The sequence below is a fragment of the Gorilla gorilla genome, chromosome 9 (assembly GCF_029281585.2).
Source record: "Gorilla gorilla gorilla isolate KB3781 chromosome 9, NHGRI_mGorGor1-v2.1_pri, whole genome shotgun sequence".
NCBI lineage: Eukaryota > Metazoa > Chordata > Mammalia > Primates > Hominidae > Gorilla > Gorilla gorilla.
Window position 1 is genome coordinate 63,742,750 of NC_073233.2, and position 19,785 is coordinate 63,762,534.

The following is a 19,785-nucleotide window of genomic DNA, read 5'->3' on the forward strand; positions in this document are numbered from 1 at the left end:
TAATAAACTTTTTCTAAATAAAAAGACCCATATGTGATTTAATGTGCAGAATACACATGCTCTGTCCCTGAAATATAATGTGAAACTTTGACTGCAGAGATTAAAACATTTCAAAAAGCTTTCATGACTCAATAAATAATGAAAAAAAATTATGAAAATGTCAGGTATAGACAAATCCAAGCTGTTGGATAATAAATGCTATAGGAAGTCAGAGGGTGGAATGATGAATATCACTTAGAGTTGGAGAAGATGACTTCCTGGTGTAAATACGTTTTTAAAAATAAACAATTTTATTATGATAGAAAATGTTTGTTTTTTTAAATTCTATATTCCAGACACCCAGATTCTGACTTTTTTCATAGATAACCTATATGTCTTATTAGATGAGATTATATGTATGTACATGTATTCAAATATCCACACATATAAAAACATACACATATATGCATTCTTTTGTGTTATTGTTTAATGTATGTGTCATGTGTACTAGCTGTCTAAATATCATAGAAAGTAATTTTGCCAGATGTATAAAAAAATCCACCTGGTAAATACTGAGGATGTTTGGGCTTTTGTTGTTTTTCTTTGCTAAATAATTTTATTCATTAACAGATGAGGTCCTTGCCTTGTATTATGGAGTCTGGAATATATTGTTACCCAGAATCCATCTCCTAAACTCTCTCTGTTAAACAAATATTCCTATTAGAGCTCTGCAGGGAAACTCTAATTTCTCCACAGGTTCTTATGTGGTGTGTAATGTTCATTTATATTCCTTAGTAAGATCCAACAAAAGTCTGTATCAGGCTAACTTTTGCATGCAAAATTCAAGTTTACCATGGATAATTATTATTTATAATTGAAACCATGTATTTTCTAAAGAAGTTAATTGCTGCAATTTATTTATTCAAGCTGTACTGTGTGGTTATTTTTCCTATTGTTCCCTGCAGATCCCCCATAGGGCAGCCATATAAATGGCTGACAGAAATGTCACTGTGATAACTGAATTCATCTTCCTGGGGTTGACTGATAACCCTGAAATGAATGTTGTCCTTTCTGTGCTCTTTCTATTAATCTATCTCATTACTGTCTTGGGCAACTTTTGGATTATCATAATAATTCTGGCTAGTGCCCAACTCCATTCACCCATGTACTTTTTCCTTAGCCAGTTGGCTTTCTTGGATTTCTGCTATTCTTCAGTCTTGATTTCTAAAATGTTGGTGAATTACATGGCAGGACAGAAAGTCATCTCTTATCACGGTTGCCTCCTTCAGTATTCCTTTGTCAGCTTGTTCCTGACTACTGAATGCTTCCTCCTGGCTGCCATGGCATGTGATCGGTATCTCGCTGTTTGCCACCCACTTCACTACAAAGGTCTCATGACTCCTACTTTCTGCATCTACTTGGTGACTGTTTCTTACCTGCTGGGCTCTGTAAACTCCCTCACCCACCTGAGTAGCTTACTCAGTTTGTCTTTCTGTGGGTCCAATGTTATCAACCGTTATTTCTGTGACATTCCGTTGCTCTTCCAACACCCAACACAGTAAGATTTTATTTACTGTCCTTTCTGGAGCAACATCAGTGACTACCTTTTTGATAGTGGTTAGTTCCTATCTGGGAATCCTACTCACTGTCCTGAAGATACATTCCACCAGGGGCAGAAATAAAGCCATATCCACATGTGCCTCCCACCTAATGGTAGTGACTCTCTTCTACGGAACAGTGATATTTACTTATATGGGAGCCAGCCCTAGCTGCTCACAGGATAGACCCAAAATTCTGTCTGTGGTGTACACACTTTTGTTGCCAATACTAAATCTTCTAATATATAGCGTGAGAAACAGAGAAGTCAAAGAAGCCATAAAAATAATTATTAAGAGAAAAATACTTCCTCAGTGAACATGAATTTTCAGCCAGAAACATTTAAGACTATTTATCGGTGCTGCAGTAAGTACATTGTTAAATATATGTGGGACTTTTGGGGTGGAGGCAGAAAGCTATTTTCAAAGCAGTGTATGTGCAAAAATGCATTTGTTATTAGCCTTCAGAAACATACATGCACACATGTGAGCACATACACATACACACACATATATCTGGGAAACATTTCTTTTACACTTTTAGGTTTATTAGTTAGAAGGCCCATTAATTAAAATGACAAAGGAATGATTAACAATAGAAGAAGGTTTACTCATACACATATGGGGGCACACAAAAGAATTGGCTCAATAATTAGAGACCAGGGTTTATATACTTAATTTGCCACATGAAAGCAAAGGCCGAGAAAGCCTTTTATGGGAAGAACAAATGAACTTTTAGCAGAACAAATAGGAGACAAAGTTTCCGATAGTGTTCGTTTTATGCAGATTCCTGTGTTCCCTTTCTTCTTCCAGGCAGAAAATCCTCCCGCTAGAGGCAATTTATGGAGGTTTCAGTCTCAGAAGTCTCTGCCTTTAGTATAAGAAAAGCACTGATAAAGCTTCTTTCTGCATTTGTTGAATCTCAAATGTCTTCAGATAAAAACATTTTTATGCCACTTTGGTATAATTTGAATCCTTTCAAATCCCAAATTGTGATTCTGAAAATCTAACTTCCTATGCAATAAACTGTCACCCATTTTCTGTGTATTGGTTAACTATAAAATACAATCTTCAGTTTCGTAAAAAATATAGAAGAACCAGTAGCTGCACAGTCACAGAGACATGTAGCAGACACACAGGCACACACACACATTCTCACACACACACACACATCTCTCAAGGAATATTGGTTAAAGGAAGTGTACTGACTTCTCCTTCTTCTTAGTGACGTCCAAGAGCTGAGCCATTTTGCAGATTTTGAGATTCTTCTGAAACAAGAACTTGAAACCAAGCATCAATGGGATAAAAACTCACCCACGATCAGACAACATGAATATTTGAGAGCCAGAATTCAAATATGCCTATACTTATATACTTATACACAGACCTCCTCCTCATTTACATTAACAAAAGGCCTTTAAATTTCCTGCCTGTATTTTATGTGCCATCTTTTTCTAGAATTGTGAAAATTTGCATATTTTATTTTAAAAAGTAATTCTGCAGTCACAGATGGTTTCTCTTTAGGGTGACTCCAATTCTGCCAGTTAACAGAGAAACCAAAACAACAATGTAAAGCTATTCTGTTATATTAGAGAATATCGTAATTCACCAAAAATCAGCCTTCAGGGAACTTCCGTAAAAGAGTACAACCATTTGAAAATGCTAAAAGTTACACATTTAACAAAATGGCTCTTTGAATCCCACATGGCCTATGTTCATCTGTCATTCCAGATGGTGTTTATGGTTCTGATCACTTGGCCATCCATCAAATCTCAGTCCAGCAGCATTGTTATTCTCATAATCGTTAAGAATGTAAGCATGCTGTTTGTTAAATGATATTATTGCAATATGTAGTGAATAATAGTTTTGGGTTTTAAAGGCATGTTTATATCTATCAAACAGAGTTCATAGCAATAAATCTTATCTGTTAAAATCTATAAAAGTCTATGAATTTGTTTATTACTGCTTGACAGTGAAAGTTACAGAAATTTATAATTAAATGTGTTAAAGCATTTTTTACTTCATTGTTTCTATACAGCTCATAATTTCTTTCAGAAGAATCTCATTGTCAAGTATTTTGATAACAGCATATGCATTTGCCAAAAAATAAGTAATTACCTTCATTATTATAACCAAGTTTTCGAAAGCAAAAATATTGCCTAATAAGGGAGTCCCTAGGACATAAAAAGCAGCTTTCTGAAAGATATCTCATAATCACATACCAAAATTTAAATCGACATTAAGTCTACCAAAGTATATCTCTCTCGGTCTTATATACTTGAGGCTTTTACATTTAACAATGTAGTTTACAACATAATAATACAGTGCTCCACTTTTTGAATTATTTTCATCTTCATAGATTGCAAATAATGGCATGTTTTTGGTAAAACATATATAAACATTTCTGTTTTGATATTTTGCCTAATTATTTTCCAAAAATTTGTATAGAATCTAATTACTTCAGCAATTCAATTATTGTATTTATTTAAAAGTTTAGTTATTATAACTAAACAGAAATAATGAATATATTGTATAATAAAATCTTCAAAAAAGAAAAAGAGATAAAACCAACAATGTGAAAATTAACGAAAATACAATAATTGATCATGATCTTCTTTCCACAAGTTATATACTAACTTCATGAAAAACAATTGAGAAAGTAAGGTTTCTCTGTGTTTTTACTCAGTAATGGATTTGAGATTATGCTCATTGGACCAAAATCGTGAAAAGAGAAGCATATTAAATTAAATAATAGGAGATGAAATTCAAGGGGATAGACTTTCTGAAATACTATAAACTTACACAGAGGGGTATTATTTAGAAACACCATTAAAACTACAAGAAACCTAGAAGTCTTTGAATATTTGTTACTCAAACTATCAATTGTTAGGAAAGTTTTCCCAATAGCTTTAGCTTGTAATATTAAAAGGCAACAAAAATTAATTTATCAGGTCTAGCAAGAGCTTAGATTGTGGATAATTTCTCCAACAATCACTAAATAACCCCATTCAAGCAAATATGTCTCTATAGTTTGCTTTATTTGCATTTGTACATTGTGATGACCATGTTTCTGACATGAATTTTATGCATTAAAACAGCTTAAAACAGTTTAACTTTACAACATGTGAGTGAATGTGGTTTCTCTCTTTAGATCCATAGTCAATCTAAAAATTTGTGTTTAATTTTGGTTTCTAATAAAAGCCTCTGTTAGCAGTGCAATGCTGATTTCATATATCTATATGTCTATATTTTATATAGATATAAGAATCCATGTACATATAAATGAAAAGAAGTGTTTCTATGCTACGATTAAAGTGTTTATGATCTACTTTAATCCTTAGTAGTCAATCTTGAATTAATATGTGTAACTGTGGATATTGTATATTTAACATGTTCCAAATTGTTTAAGTTCTTTGCAGGGGAAAGTATTAAGGATAATAAAAACACATCATGTGGAGAATATTGAATTGAAAGGGTTAGAGAACAAATTGTAATTTTCTCTTATTGAAAACAGGCCATGAAAAGAAGGGATTAAATTTGTTTTATAGGGTTCAAAGGAATCCAATTATTAAAATTTAAAAAGTTTTGAACAAATGCAGTTCAAAGTCAATTGAATGTATATTTAATAATAACTACTTACATGCTATGTGAAAACACATTTTAACTCAATATAGACTACCCCAAGATCCAGTGATAAACATCACTTGGAAGATTTAAGCTAAAGTGAACAATTGGTGATACTTCTTTGTAGGGAGAGGTTTGAATATCAGATGGATGGTTATGTGTGTTGGTTTCTGAAGGCCATCCCAACAATGAGGCATTTTACTGGTGGCTAGCAAATGTACTTTAACTTAGAAATATGAAAAAAATGAAAACGGCCCTTTTTACTGTTTTCATGTGATTTTTTAAAATCGGAAAAATTAAGAATTGAAGGGAAACTTCTAATCTGTTCTTCTGATGACAAAACCAAGTATTGGACAGAATATATGTTTTTTTCATTAGATCTCATGACTTACTAAGCATTCTGAACTTCAGTCCATTTTGCATTTTGCATTTTTCTGTACATACCGTGAAACGGCAATTTGTTCCACAAGCTAACAAACATAACTAAGAAAATCTGAGTAGAGATACTCACATTTATTGGACCTCTGAGTATTTTACATCTCATTCAAGACAAATAGTTATTTTTCTGAATGCCTTTCAACTTCCTCAATCCCAATGTTCTAAAACTAGTATCACTACATTCTGTGCACCCATTTTCTATTTTTATATTATTTTGTTTGAATAAAATGTGTGCATTCACTCAGTTACACAAGCCAAATATCTGGCAAGTGAGCACAGATCTGGAATCTCCTTTCTTTTTTTTTTTTTTTTTTTTGAGGTGGAGTATCGCTCAGTCGCCAGGCTGGAGTGCAATGGCAGGATTGAGGCTCACCATTGTCTCTGCCTTCCGGGTTCAAGTGATTCTCCTGCTTCAGCCTCCCGAGTAGCTTGGACTACAGTCATGTGCCACCATGCTCGGCTACTATTTTTTCTTTTTTTTTTTTTTCTTTTTTTTGTATTTTAGTAGAGATGGGGTTTCACCATGTTGGCCAGGATGGTGTCAATCTCTTGACCTCACGATTAGCATGCTTTGGCCTCCCAAAGTGCTGGTATTACAGGCATGAACCACCACACCCAGCCCCATATCTCTTTTATTTTCTTCAAATACTTATTCGAATAGGTCTTGGTAATTCTGTATCTCGGAAACCCTCCGGATAAGTTTATTTTTCTTTATTAATTATCATTGTTGCCATTTCAGCTCAGGCTCCAATGTTCGCTAATCTTAACTGTTGAGAGCCTCCTAATGTCTTCCATTGCAGCCTACCTAGTTCTCCTTTAATGTATCTTCAATTTTATCTCAGAGCAAAGTTTTTAGTCATAATACTTTCCGTAATTCTACACGTTGTCCTTTTAATAAGAATTCACTGGACTGCTTACATGTCTCTTTAGACATTTCCAAATATAACCATTTTCCATTATAGCATAAAGTCATTTTTTGAAGTTATAATTACAAAATGTTGAGAATGTAAAAGTATTAAAAATATGTGTGATTTATTATTAAGGGAAAATATAAATACACAAGTAATAATCGTAAAATATTGTTCAGATCCTTTTTTTCTAAATGCCATAGTCTTTTAAAAGCAAGAATTCTTAGAGAAGTGGTTAATTTTAGAGTTGAGTCCAGGAAAATACAAGATGACCTGGAACAGTTTGTGTGGTAGAGTGTAAGGAGTAAAAAAACAATAATGATGAAAGAATTTTAAAAGGTAGGGACATGTTCAAAGAGCATAGAGTCCAGGAGCCAATTAGATGGTGGTTCCATTAGTTTTAAGCAACAGAATAAATGATGTCAGCATGGAATAATAACACAAAGAGTAAATAATTATGAGTGCATATTGGTTTAAATAGAAGACTGAATAAGTAAATACATAGGGGAGAGGTAATAACTCTACCTTTATGAATAATTTCAATATATTAAAAGAATAAGGGAAATAACAAATTTCTACCAAAATACCACAGTAATAATTGCTACAAGCAACAAACATATTGATAAATAGTAAAAAGTAGTAATGAAATATTTACATAGTCTGAGTTACCTTTCCCCAAATAAATATTTAATAAGTACAAAGAAAGTATTGTAATTCTACAGTAAAAAAGTCTGGCACACACTACTTTAAGTGATCAAATTTAATATCACTAACCATATCACCTATCAGTATCATATGCCCTGTGATAAAATGGAGGATGGTTTACAGATTGCCTCTCTGGAACTCTTCCCAATCATGGAAAACCTCAACTTAATCAGGAGAAAACATCAGGCAAAGTTCAATTGAAGAATATCCTGTAAAATATTTGACATGTACTAAAAAAACTATCACAGTCACGAAAGAAAAGGGAAGACTATAGAACAGGAACAGACTCCAATAGCCTAAGCAGGCAGGACAATAACCACAACATGGCATCCTGGATTGGATCCTGGAAGAGGAAAACAGGACTTTAGTGGAAAATTTAGTAAAATTATTAAATCTGTAGTTCAGCTAATATTATCAATATAAATTTCTTAAGTATTAATATTCATACTGTGATTAATTTTAACATTAGTAAAGCTAGAAGAAGTGTTTATAGAAAATCTGTTGGTCTAAAGTTATTTAATAAAAAAGTTAAAAAGAGTTGATTGACAGAAACCAAAATAGATGTATAGAAAAAATGTAAATTCAATTGATCAAGTAGTTATTAAATGTCTATTTATCTTGTAATATGGACAACAATAGCCCCTATATCAACTGTGTATTTGTGACCACTATACATATTAGTTCACCAAATATCAGAACATTAAATAGCTGAGACAAAATTTGAATCTTGAAAGAGGCAATTAACACTAGGTAGTGTGAAAGGAGAAATGATATTATTTTCATGTTTCACACAAAGCATAGTGCCTGCCATCTAACAGCTGCTTAATCAATTTGTGTTGAACAAATAAGTAAGAGGGTAGATGAAACATTGACATTGCAGGTGTACAACCCAATTCTTTCAAAGTTTTATTTTCTCAAGTTGCACACTTAGTGGGGGAAGAAATTCCTGTAGTCTCTCCTTATCCTCAAAGAACCTACGATCCCCGGTGGATACCTGAAATTTCAGATAGTATCCAACTCGATATATACTGGTTTTTTTTCCTGTACATACATACTTGAGATATAGATTAGTTTTAAATTAGACACAGTAAAAGATTAATAACAATAACTACTTATAAAATGGAACCATTATAACAATACTCAGAAAAGCACATTTAAACCTATGAATTGTCTATTCCTGAAGGTTTCCTTTTAATATTTTCAGACTGATTGACCAATGGTAACTGAAACAACAGAAAGTAAAACCACAGATAATGGGAGCCTACTGTATACCATTTATTTTGTCCTAATATCTGATAATATTGAGCATCAGTAAGTGATATGGCACATCAATAATAGATTCCCTTTTTTAAAATCTCTAATATCAGAGATGGTTTCTATCATTACAAAAATATGTATTTTTTTTCCTGTAAGGAATCTGTTGTGTTTCATTATGTAACACTAAGGACAGATTTATTAAAAGATACAAAATTTCAGCTAAATAAGAGGAATGTGTTCTATTGTTCTGTACTACTGTACAATGACTATAGTTAACAATAATGTATTATGTAGTTTCAAATAGCAAGAAGGAGGATATTGAATATTCCCAACAAAAAGAAAAGATAAATGTTTGAGATGATAGATATATATGATCTGATCACTGTATATTATGTATTTTAAAACATCACTATGTACTCCCAAAAATATATACAGCTATTATTTGTCAATTAAAAAATAAGCCCTTTTAAAATATAAGTGATATAAGAGAATGTAACAATCACAGTAGAAGAAGAATTTCATTAGACAAGTCTGTGAGATCCTTCCAAGCTAGTGTTTGTCAAAGTATAAGCCATGCAATGTGGGGCATTTTGAAAAATTTAATTTTATGGGTCAATATCAGACCTAATAAACCAGAATCTGTACAGTAGTGTAGGCTAGGAAGCTGCTTTGAAACCAACAAACACAAGAGATAATGTGAATACAATTGTGGGAAATATTGTATTTACTCATAAATTGAGCATTAAATGGAGAACATGAGTTTGATTTGTACCGCAGGTTTCTTGTTCATTTTCCTAGATGGCATACTTATTATCAGACAATGATACTACATATATACCTTTAAGCACAATTAAAAATAATTGAATGCCTGAGTTAAAAGTAGACACATCCATGTTTGTTGGCATAGATGGTAATATAATTTCAACACATGTTAACAGCATTGAATCAGTGAGTAGGAAAGCTTACTTCCATTTCATGGGAGGGTTATCTGGGAAACAGACAAATGCAGTGGTTATCTGAGATTCCCTAACATCATATGCCTCCTTTAGTTTCATAATAATTTAATGTTTCATACATGTTTAACATCTATATATCTACCAATAACATTAAAATAACATGATTTTTAAAACGAAATCAATTGATTTTTTCAATGTGTCTGCTGCCGTTTAACTGAAAAACACAAAAATGAGGAATATATATTTCCTAACTCTTCCATTAGAGATATACCCTAGGCAAATTAAGAATACACCCTGGAGTATGATTAAAATATGAATCTCAAGAGATCAAAGATGCTAATTGAACAACATTTTTATTAGGTGAGTTTGAGGAAAAGTTGCAGGTATAAGAATACTGCTTAACACAGGAGCTTTCAAAAGAAAATCTTTTGTCATGGGATTGCTTTAGAAATACACTAAGAAAAAAAAAATTCTAAATAGGAATCCAGACTTGAGCAAAAAATATAAATTTTTAATTCTCAAGAATGTGCATAAAAAACAAGTTAACAAGAAGTTAATTTGGCTCTTATTTCTAGCCTATCAATGAAAGGTAATATATACAATACCCAATACTATCATCAAAACCATCAACATTTTTTCATCAACATCATAACATTTAGGGTCCACTATATAGGAAATAGAGCTCTATGCTAAATAACAACTTTTGTTATTTGATATTTAGCATTGCAGATGAGGCAAAAATAATGAACCCGAAAATAAGTGAAAGATTGCTGAAACATAGGATGTTTCCTCTGGGTGACTGAATCCCAGGTACATCTAATTTTCTCATCTTCTTTTTCCTAAAATTTGTGTGTCTGTCTGTCTGTGAGTATAGTTTGCATGTTTCTCACATTGGGAAACTTGTTATTTTTTTAATGTCTGCATCTTACATTGGGCTTTAAGAAAAATGCCCTTTATGACAGGCAAGACAAAATGCCTTCATTGAATAAATGCTTGTCAAGTAAATGAATGGATAAATAGGAACACTGTGACCATGGAACACATTAAATGATTAAGTACATGTGATATATAATAAGAATAATATGTTATATAATTATTATTGATAATAATTATTATCAAGTCCCATTTGGTTACTCAAGGAGAGTGCTAAATATCTAAACAAAGGTGATTATTTAACTTTGCATGGCGGGCTAGTTTCAAATGCATTTATTCATCATATATTTACGTTAAGTTAATTAGGCAATAAAGTTCTTTAGTTTCTAGCATGCCCACCTTATAATTTAATTCTTATTTTTAAATGTAACAAATCAGGTTTGTTTTACTGTTTTTAACGTTTATATCATTGTCTTAAAAACTGCTGTTCAGCAATGAATTGGCTAGCACCTGATGTCATAGATTAATAGGTGCATTATATCCAGAAACAATCGTGTTGTATGAACAAACATACATGAAAGAATTTAAACTATGTTATAGATGAAGGCCCTCATTTGGTCTTATCTCACTGAATTTTTTATTAGATAAACTGCTCTATTCATTAGATACAATTCATTTTGTTAGATAACTTGCTATATTTATTAGATACAGATTAATTTCATTAGATAAGTTGCTATATTCATTAGATACAATTAATTTCATTTGATAATTTGCTATATTTGTTAGATACAATTGATTTCATTAGATAAATTGCCAGACCCAATGACAGACAGGGGTAGAGAATGGTACATCTTAGGAGGAATTTCTACACATCTTTCCAGACATGTATTTTTTAGTCTACACAATCGTGAACTTGAGTTTTTTTCTGTATTAATGTCTGTAAGTTTTCAGTTTTATAAAAAATAAAAATTATCCATAAATCTCTAGCTAATTTCAAGTCATTAAATTTTACTTTCCATTTGTAAAATTTTCATGGTTGGAGTCTGAGTCAAATTTGATTATAGGGCCTTTAGATTTGAATCCTTCTCTAACTTTCCTTATTGTTATTCAGCAGGTAAGTCAAAGGCCTGAGTTGATATAAATGGCTGGCAACAATTTCACTGAGGTTACTACTGTCTTCATCCTCTCTGGATTTGCAAATCACCCTGAATTACAAGTCAGTCTTTTCTTGATGTTTCTCTTCATTTATCTATTCACTGTTTTGGGAAACCTGAGACTGATCACGTTAATTAGAATGGATTCTCAGCTTCATACCCCTATGTACTTTTTCCTGAGCAATTTAGCATTTATTGACGTATTTTACTCCTCTACTGTAACACCTAAGGCATTGGTGAATTTCCAATCCAATCGGAGATCCATCTCCTTTGTTGGCTGCTTTGTTCAAATGTACTTTTTTGTTGGATTGGTGTGTTGTGAGTGTTTCCTTCTGGGATCAATGGCCTACGATCGCTACGTAGCAATCTGCAATCCCTTACTGTATTCAGTAGTCATGTCCCAAAAAGTGTCCAACTGGCTGGGAGTAATGCCATATGTGATAGGCTTCACAAACTTGCTGATATCTGCCTGGGTGATAAGCAGTTTGGCGTTCTGTGATTCCAGCATCAATCATTTTTTTTGTGACACCACAGCTCTTTTAGCACTCTCCTGTGTAGATACATTCTGCACAGAAATGGTGAGCTTTGTCTTAGCTGGATTCACTCTTCTTAGCTCTCTCCTTATCATCACAGTCACTTATGTCACCATCATCTCAGCCATCCTGAGGATCCAGTCAGCAGCAGATAGGCAGAAGGCCTTCTCCACCTGCGCATCCCACCTCATGGGTGTAACTATCTTTTACGGGTCTCTGATTTTCACCTATTTGCAACCTGATAACACATCATCGCTGACCCAGGCGCAGGTGGCATCTGTATTCTATACGATTGTCATTCCCATGCTGAATCCACTCATCTACAGTCTGAGGAACAAAGATGTGAAAAATGCTCTTCTGAGAGTCATACATAGAAAACTTTTTCCATGACAAATTTATGTATGTTACAATTAAAACAAATGTGGATGGCTTCAGGAATTCAGTTACGCCAACAACTGGGAAAATAGTAGAGTAACCTCAAAAAGCATAACACAAACTAAATGAGAACCTAGAGTCTTGAAGTTTGTGAATTGAATTATTATTTAATTTGTTTATATGGACCACTAACTCACTGTATTTAGAGGTCAATTCTGTATATAAATTATTCAGACATAGACATGTACAAGGAAATAAGAGGCACCTGAACATGCATATATAAGCATGCCATCACACCGAAACATGTTTAAAATTATTACATTAAGAACATGCAATTTTTGTCATTCTGTGCCCAGCTTATATTACATAACTGGATTGTTTGTATTAGATTGTTGCAAAAGTAATTGTGGTTTTTTGTCATTAAAAAAGAAAACAGCAAAAACATCAATTACTTTGCACCAACATAATAACTCGATGGATAAATGCTTGATAACAAGGATAACCCATTCTCCATTATGTGCTTATTTCACATTGCACGTCTGTTTCAAAATATCTCATGTACTCAATAAATATAGACATCTACTATGTACCCACAAACATTAAAAATAAAAAAACCTTAAAAAGTAAAAAAAAAAAATTAAATTGACAGTATAATCTTACACTGTTTTCTCAGCTACTAGTAAATTGAGAATAAGAAATTGGAAGATTAAGAGATAAGAACAGTTAAATTGTACAAAAAATATAAAATACTGATCACCCGAAAGCAAAGAGTCCAGAACTAAAGAAACAAACAAAAATAAAAAAGCAATGTTAGCCACAGGGAAAAATAAACGAGAAGTAATTTCAGTGCAAACACTAATGGAACAACAGACCCAGGCAGTATGGAGAAATCTCTTGATTATATGGAGTCATTTGCCCCTAACGGTTAAGTTCTTGATCATGTATGTATGAACACGATTTTTTTTTACATAGAAAAGTGATCAGTTTATGGCATTTTTTTCTAATAAAAACAGCAGAGTTTATTTTCTCATAGAATGTCTCACTAGCTGAGGCATAATCCCTAGATCATTTTGGATTTACACAGATTCTTGCATCACCAAATCAAACAAAAAGACATTGTTAAATCTACAGTATTAAAGGAAGAAAATGTGTGTGTATGTGTTCGTGTGTGTGGGGTGGAGAGATGGTGCTTTTCTTGCAAAGAGACTTAAACCTGATTTAACGAACTCTCCCAGGTGTTGCTAGAAGGTAACCATTGAAAAAGTTTTATCAGTACTGCCTTTCATGTCTATGAATGAATGAATAATTATCAGAGTTGGGCTATCATATTTAAAATGTATGTTGAAAGGAATGGAAGATTAATTTGATGAGGCTCTTTTAAAAGAAAATGTACGTGCTTATAATATTACTCTCCAGCAAGATTGTAAGCTCTTTGAGAGAAAAGTTTGCCTTTTCTTATTTGTGCACTTCATAGCAACTAGCAAATGTATCAATACGAAGTATATAAGTAAATATTTTCTTTTGTTTTCGTTTGTGTGTGGAAGCACAGTGATGAATTCATTAGGGCCACAGTGTCTGTCTTACTCATATTTGTATATTTCTTTGGTGCAGTTTTGTACATAATCTTATTCAAATGTCAGTTTAGTTAGAAATTCTATTTTTAGAATTCTTTCTCAAACATTTCTCATTCATATATTAAATATGGCATAGTGATTTACAGATATATTTCTTCCCAAATGACTTTTTTTTCAGAATGGCTAGAATATGGAACTAAGTATTATACAAAGCTGTATGCCGTATATATGAATTTAAATAATAGAAGACAACTGATTAGGAATTCTCATCTCTCCATATGTCACAAACCTACTTCTGTAAAGAGAATATCAGTCTTCAGTCTTGGTAGTGGCTGAGGATAGCTCATGTGAATGGACCTGGGTGTGCACATGGTTGGGGCTTAGAAAATGATATCGCAAAGAATGATGCTTTGGCATACTGATCACTTTGAAATAAGAAATTGCAAGGCCTTAGAAGCTGCCTTGGAGCCAAAGACTTGTTAAACTTCTCTGTTTCCCTCCCAGAAAGCACAGGGAAGGACATGCTCTGAAATTTTCTTACCTGACTGAGGAAACATCTTCTGAAACATGTATACATATGTAACTAACCTGCACATTGTGCACATGTACCCTAAAACTTAAAGTATAATAATAATTAAAAAAATAAAGCAAATGAATAAACAACAAAAAAAAGAAAAGTAATTGTCTTAAACGCCTTCTCTAGTATCTCATTAATTAACTAGGAAAGATTAACCACTGAAGAAGAGAAGAGACTATACGTTGTCACCATACTCACACATAGGGTTCATCTATTCTTCTGAAGGGATCTCCAAGAGATTATGTAAGAGATTTTATCAGCATAATAGATGGCATTTGTTCACAACAATGTTCTGTCCCTTCCCTTAAATTGCTGGTTCCATTCAGTTTCCTACTAGAATCATTTATAAACAGTCTATGCTTTGGGTTCATTCATTTCTCCCCTGTGAAAAGGGTATTTAGGCCTCAATCATATCCATTGAGTTATTATGTTGGTGCAAAGTAATTGCGGTTTTTGCTGTTTTTTTTAAATGACAAAAAACCACAATTACTTTTGCAACAGTCTAATACAAACAATCCAGTTATGTGATATAAGCTGGGCACAGAATGACAAAAATTGCATGTTCTTAATGTAATAATTTTAAACATGTTTCGGTGTGACTGCATGCTTATATATGCATGTTCAGGTGCCTCTTATTTCCTTGTACATGTCTATGTCTGAATAATTTATATGCCGAATTGACCTCCAAATACAGTGAGTTAGTGGTCCATTCAAACAAATGAAATAATAATTCAATTCACAAACTTCAAGACTCTAAGTTCTCATTTAGTTTGTGTTATGCTTTTTGAGGTTACTCTACTATTTTCCTAGTTGTTGGCATAATTGAATTCCTGAAGTCATCCACATTTGTTTTAATTGTAACATACATAAATTTGTCATGGAAAAAGTTTTCTATTTATGACTCTCAGAAGAGCATTTTTCACATCTTTGTTCCTCACACTGTAGATGAGTGGATTCAGCATGGGAATGACAATCGTATAGAATACAGATGCCACCTGTGCCTGGATCATCTAAGACTTCTCTGAATCTCATATTTTGAGTGGCTCTTGTTCTTATGCAGATTAATAGATGTGCATGCCTTTTCTCCTTTTATCTATTGTCAGTTCATTACAGCCGACTTGAAACTTCAGAGGGAAATGGAAATTCACTTTACCACTACACATTCATACATTCTAAATAAAATGATCATTTTTATAAGTGTATAAAACATCATGACTTTTACACTTTATTATGTTTACCCTGAGTCTAGTGTATGCATTTTTACTTTTAATTGTACTGAATTTATATTTTTCTATAGATAATTTCAAATATTCTTATTTACTTAGTATTAATAAAATTATGTATCAAATTTATCTTTGAAAGTTATTAACATTTTTATTGCTAATCTGTTTCTAGGAGCAAAATCGTACCCCACTTTTTTTTGCTCATCTAAACACATAACAACATATTTCATTTACCCAAAATTGTGCCTAAATGTCCATACATACTCTTCTCAATATGCTTCTCACAATTTCCCCTAGTATATTAATATCTTCCATCATTCTCTCTAGTTGCTCTGTGTGCACCTTCCCTCTAGATCCTGCAATGCAAGTCTTTCCAGGATAAACCTTGCCTTTTCTCCAGTCATTCCTTGTGCCTCACTCTTCCAGCACTCTTGATCTTTCCCACATCAGAAGATTAACTGCAGTCTTTGAAACTAAGTCCCTGGCAGTATCCTACTCTGTGCAATAGTCCAGATATCTCTTTCCTTTTTGAATATGCTGAACAAAAACACTCAATTTAAAATATGTTTGATGTATAAGGCTTCAAAATAAAAATACATAGTTTTGGTTCTGTCTGTTTAATCAGTGGTGCCCTTGTAATGTTCCTGTCTACCATTTGTATTCCTTGAGTTTGTGTTCTATTTCACTAACTTTAAGATAAATTTTTGTATCAAAAGTTTTTAAAAATTCTTTTTAAAACTTGTTTCATTTCAAGAAGTATTTCAAAAAATTCTGAAGAAACAAATTAGTCAATGAAAATAAACTAAATTCAATAAAATTGATTTTTGATATCATAGAGATTCTGACTCCCTCTCATAGCTGTATATTAAGATTAAAGGTCCATTTAAAATGAATTCAAAGTTATTGTCTGTTACTTGGAATAACTAGTGTAGAATGGCTGGAATTTGCAGAGATATTTGCCTTTTAAAATAGGGGAAGAGAAGGACGGGTAGAAAAACTGTCTAAAATTAATAGCTAAAGATAACAGATACAAAAGAAAAATACAGTTTAGGAAATAATGTACAGAAATGTTAGCATTATGAAATATAAATGTATTAGAGAACTATATAACTTTTATATTTATTCATGGTAATGAATGCCTCTAAAAAGTCCAAGATTGTTCAGAACTCAGTATATTATTTTGCTTACGCAATTTTTACTAAAATAAAGTGATACAAAACATTAGGACAAAGTAACTAATTTTATAGAACATTGCTTTTACTCTTCCACTTGCCTGAAATTCACAGTCTCTGGGTATTTTTATGGCTCTCTGTTTCACTTATTTCAATATGGCCCTATCATTGCAGCCTTTTCTGAAAATTATTTTTTAAGAAAGAAAGCTCAAAAGTCTCCATGCGCTATCTCCACTTTTTCTTCACAGCACTCTTACCTCATAGTACTGCTTGTCATTCCTTCAACTACCCGGTCCATCCTTTTCACAGGTCCTTCGCCCTAGTGATCCATCCGTGTGGAACACATTCCCACCCTGTACCTACATGACTAACTCTTCCCTCCTTCAAGTCTTTGCTCACCTGTCATCTTTTCACTGAGATACACCTTGTCCTCCATTTTGGTTGCTTCCTCATGCCCCTGTTTCTGAACACCCCTCCCATCTTTTATGCTGTTTTACATTTCCTTTATTTCATTTATAGTACATGTTACCTTCTAATATGTTGTTATCACTGACCTTTGTATTTATTTCTGTTTCCCCCTGCTGAGAATCTATAATCTACAAATACTCTAATAGAAAAGACCAGACTTGCATATCAACATTTGAATCTTTCTTTCCCAGAATCTGTGAGTAATTTATAGCAGCTGATTAAAAGTAATTTATATATTTAGAAAGGTTAACTTAAAGCAGTCATAACCACAAAGCAATGCAGTAAAAAATATACATTGGCTGGATGCAGGGGCTCACACCTGTAATCCCAGCACTCTGGGAGGGTGAGGCAGGAAGATCAGTTGAAGTCAGGAGTTCAAGACCAGCCTGGCCAACATGGTGAAACCTCATCTCTACTAAAAAAATACAAAAATTAGTCTGGTGTGGTGGGTGTGCCTGTAGTCCCAGCTAGTCGGGAGGCTGAGGCAAGAGTATTGTTTGAACTTAGGAGGCAGAGGCTGCAGTGAGTCAAGATTGTGTCACTGTACTTCAGCCTGCGCAACAGAGCAAGACTCCAAATAAATAAATAAATAAATAAATAAATAAATAAATAAATAAATAGTAAAAATAATTTAAACTCAAAATTTTAAAAAATTAGACTCATAAATTTACTATGATTTTAATAACTTAATAACTAAGCATAGCTGAGGTTAATCTTAGTCAAATAAGAAATGAAACATTTAACTTTAAACTATTTATATAATATGCCACAATAGGAATAATTCAGATCACTATGTATATAAGTGAAGAGTGACACCAGGATGGATAATGCAAATATTAAATTCTGATAATATTAAACAGGTAACCATAAGAAAATACTTTTACTAGGTGGTAGAGAAAAAAATAATGAACCCAACCTGATAAAGTAGGGGAAAAACAATGTTAAAATAAGAATAACTAAAATAACTAACGAATAAACAAACTAATAAGTATTTGAACAAAATATATCAGAAAAGTAATTTTTTTAACTGAGCCAAAGATTAAAAAAATAATAATAAACATATTCCAGAAGAGAGAGAGAGATAGAGAGAATAGAAGAAGATAAGAAACATAGTTTAAAATATAAAGGCCAGGCACTGTGGCTCACACCTATTATCCCAGCACTTAGGGAGGCCTAGACAGGAGATACCTTGAACCCAGGAATTCAAGACAAGCCTGGACAACATAGGGAGACCTCTACAAAGACCACAAAAAATTAGCTGAGCCTGGTGGCGAGTTCACCTGTAGTCCCAGCTACTTGGGAGGATGAGGCAGGAGTATCTCTTGAGCCCAGGAGGTGGACGTTACAATGAGCCGAGATAGCACAACTGCACTCCAGCCTGGGCAACAAAGTGAGACTCTGTGTCTAAATAAATAAATAAATCATAAAAATTATAACTAGCTAGGACATTACATTATTTCATCATTTAAATTGAAAGAGATTTAAAATCTCTGGTCAGAATTAGGCTTCAGCAATGACTTAGTAAATGGGAAAATAATTTTCCTGCCATGATAAACAACTCTGAACCTGAACAAAATGGTTTTCAATGTTAGAAAAACGTCAAGCAAGAAAATCCCTTGCTCACGGAGATTTTACGATCACCAAGCCTATTGAGGTAGTTTTGACATAGTCACCTTTTGCCTCTTATTTGGCTTAAACCCTAATGTTATCTATTGTTAAAGAGTGTGATGCTGGCTTTTAAATCTTCAAATCAACCTGTCTCAGGAGCACTAAATTTCTGGTGAATACAATCGCTCTTCCCAAAACTCATCAAAGGTACAATAAATACATACAAATGTAGCGCTTTATACCTACCAACAGATTATCTCCTGAAATTCTAGATTATGGGCATGCTTTCCTTTTTCCTTCTAGACTCACTTTAAAATTTACATGAAATTGATTTTATTATAATGACTTAAGATTCACTTTAATATTTTACTCTGATTCACATTTTATATTGTTTCAGAATCTTCCCTTGCTTCCTCATCTTGGACAAATAATTCTCAGTAGAATATTTCAGCTCTCTTTTTATATTTTAATTTTAACTCATATTTAAGGAAAAAATTGACCTGACTATATATGGAGGAAGTAAGTTTTGGGCTACTAAATTAATTATAAAATGTCTATTAGTCTCAGGGCTGATTTTGTCTTTCTGCTCTCACTTTTGTTTCATAAAATTTTACAAAGTACATGAAAACAGCAAAACATAGTGCACAAATATTGCATGTAGATGAATTAGGTGACACCACCACACCAGAATGAATAACCTACACCGTTTTCTGATAATGCTTCAAAATGTCTGTTTATCAGCTCGTAAACGCATAGCTAACTTAGT

The 19,785-nt window shown here is 32.9% G+C and overlaps 1 protein-coding gene across 1 annotated transcript; it reads left to right on the plus strand.

The window, feature by feature from the left end:
• The first annotated feature begins 11,476 nt into the window (after window positions 1-11,476).
• On the plus strand, window positions 11,477-12,412 carry OR8I2 (olfactory receptor family 8 subfamily I member 2). The gene has a single exon (XM_019036088.4). The coding sequence runs from the start codon at window positions 11,477-11,479 to the stop codon at window positions 12,410-12,412; it is 936 nt and encodes a 311-aa protein (XP_018891633.3).
• The last annotated feature ends 7,373 nt before the right edge of the window (window positions 12,413-19,785 follow it).

Excerpts from the sequence above, each read along its gene's own strand:
- OR8I2 (XM_019036088.4), top strand. The coding sequence starts at position 11,477 with ATGGCTGGCAACAATTTCACTGAGGTTACTACTGTCTTCATCCTCTCT.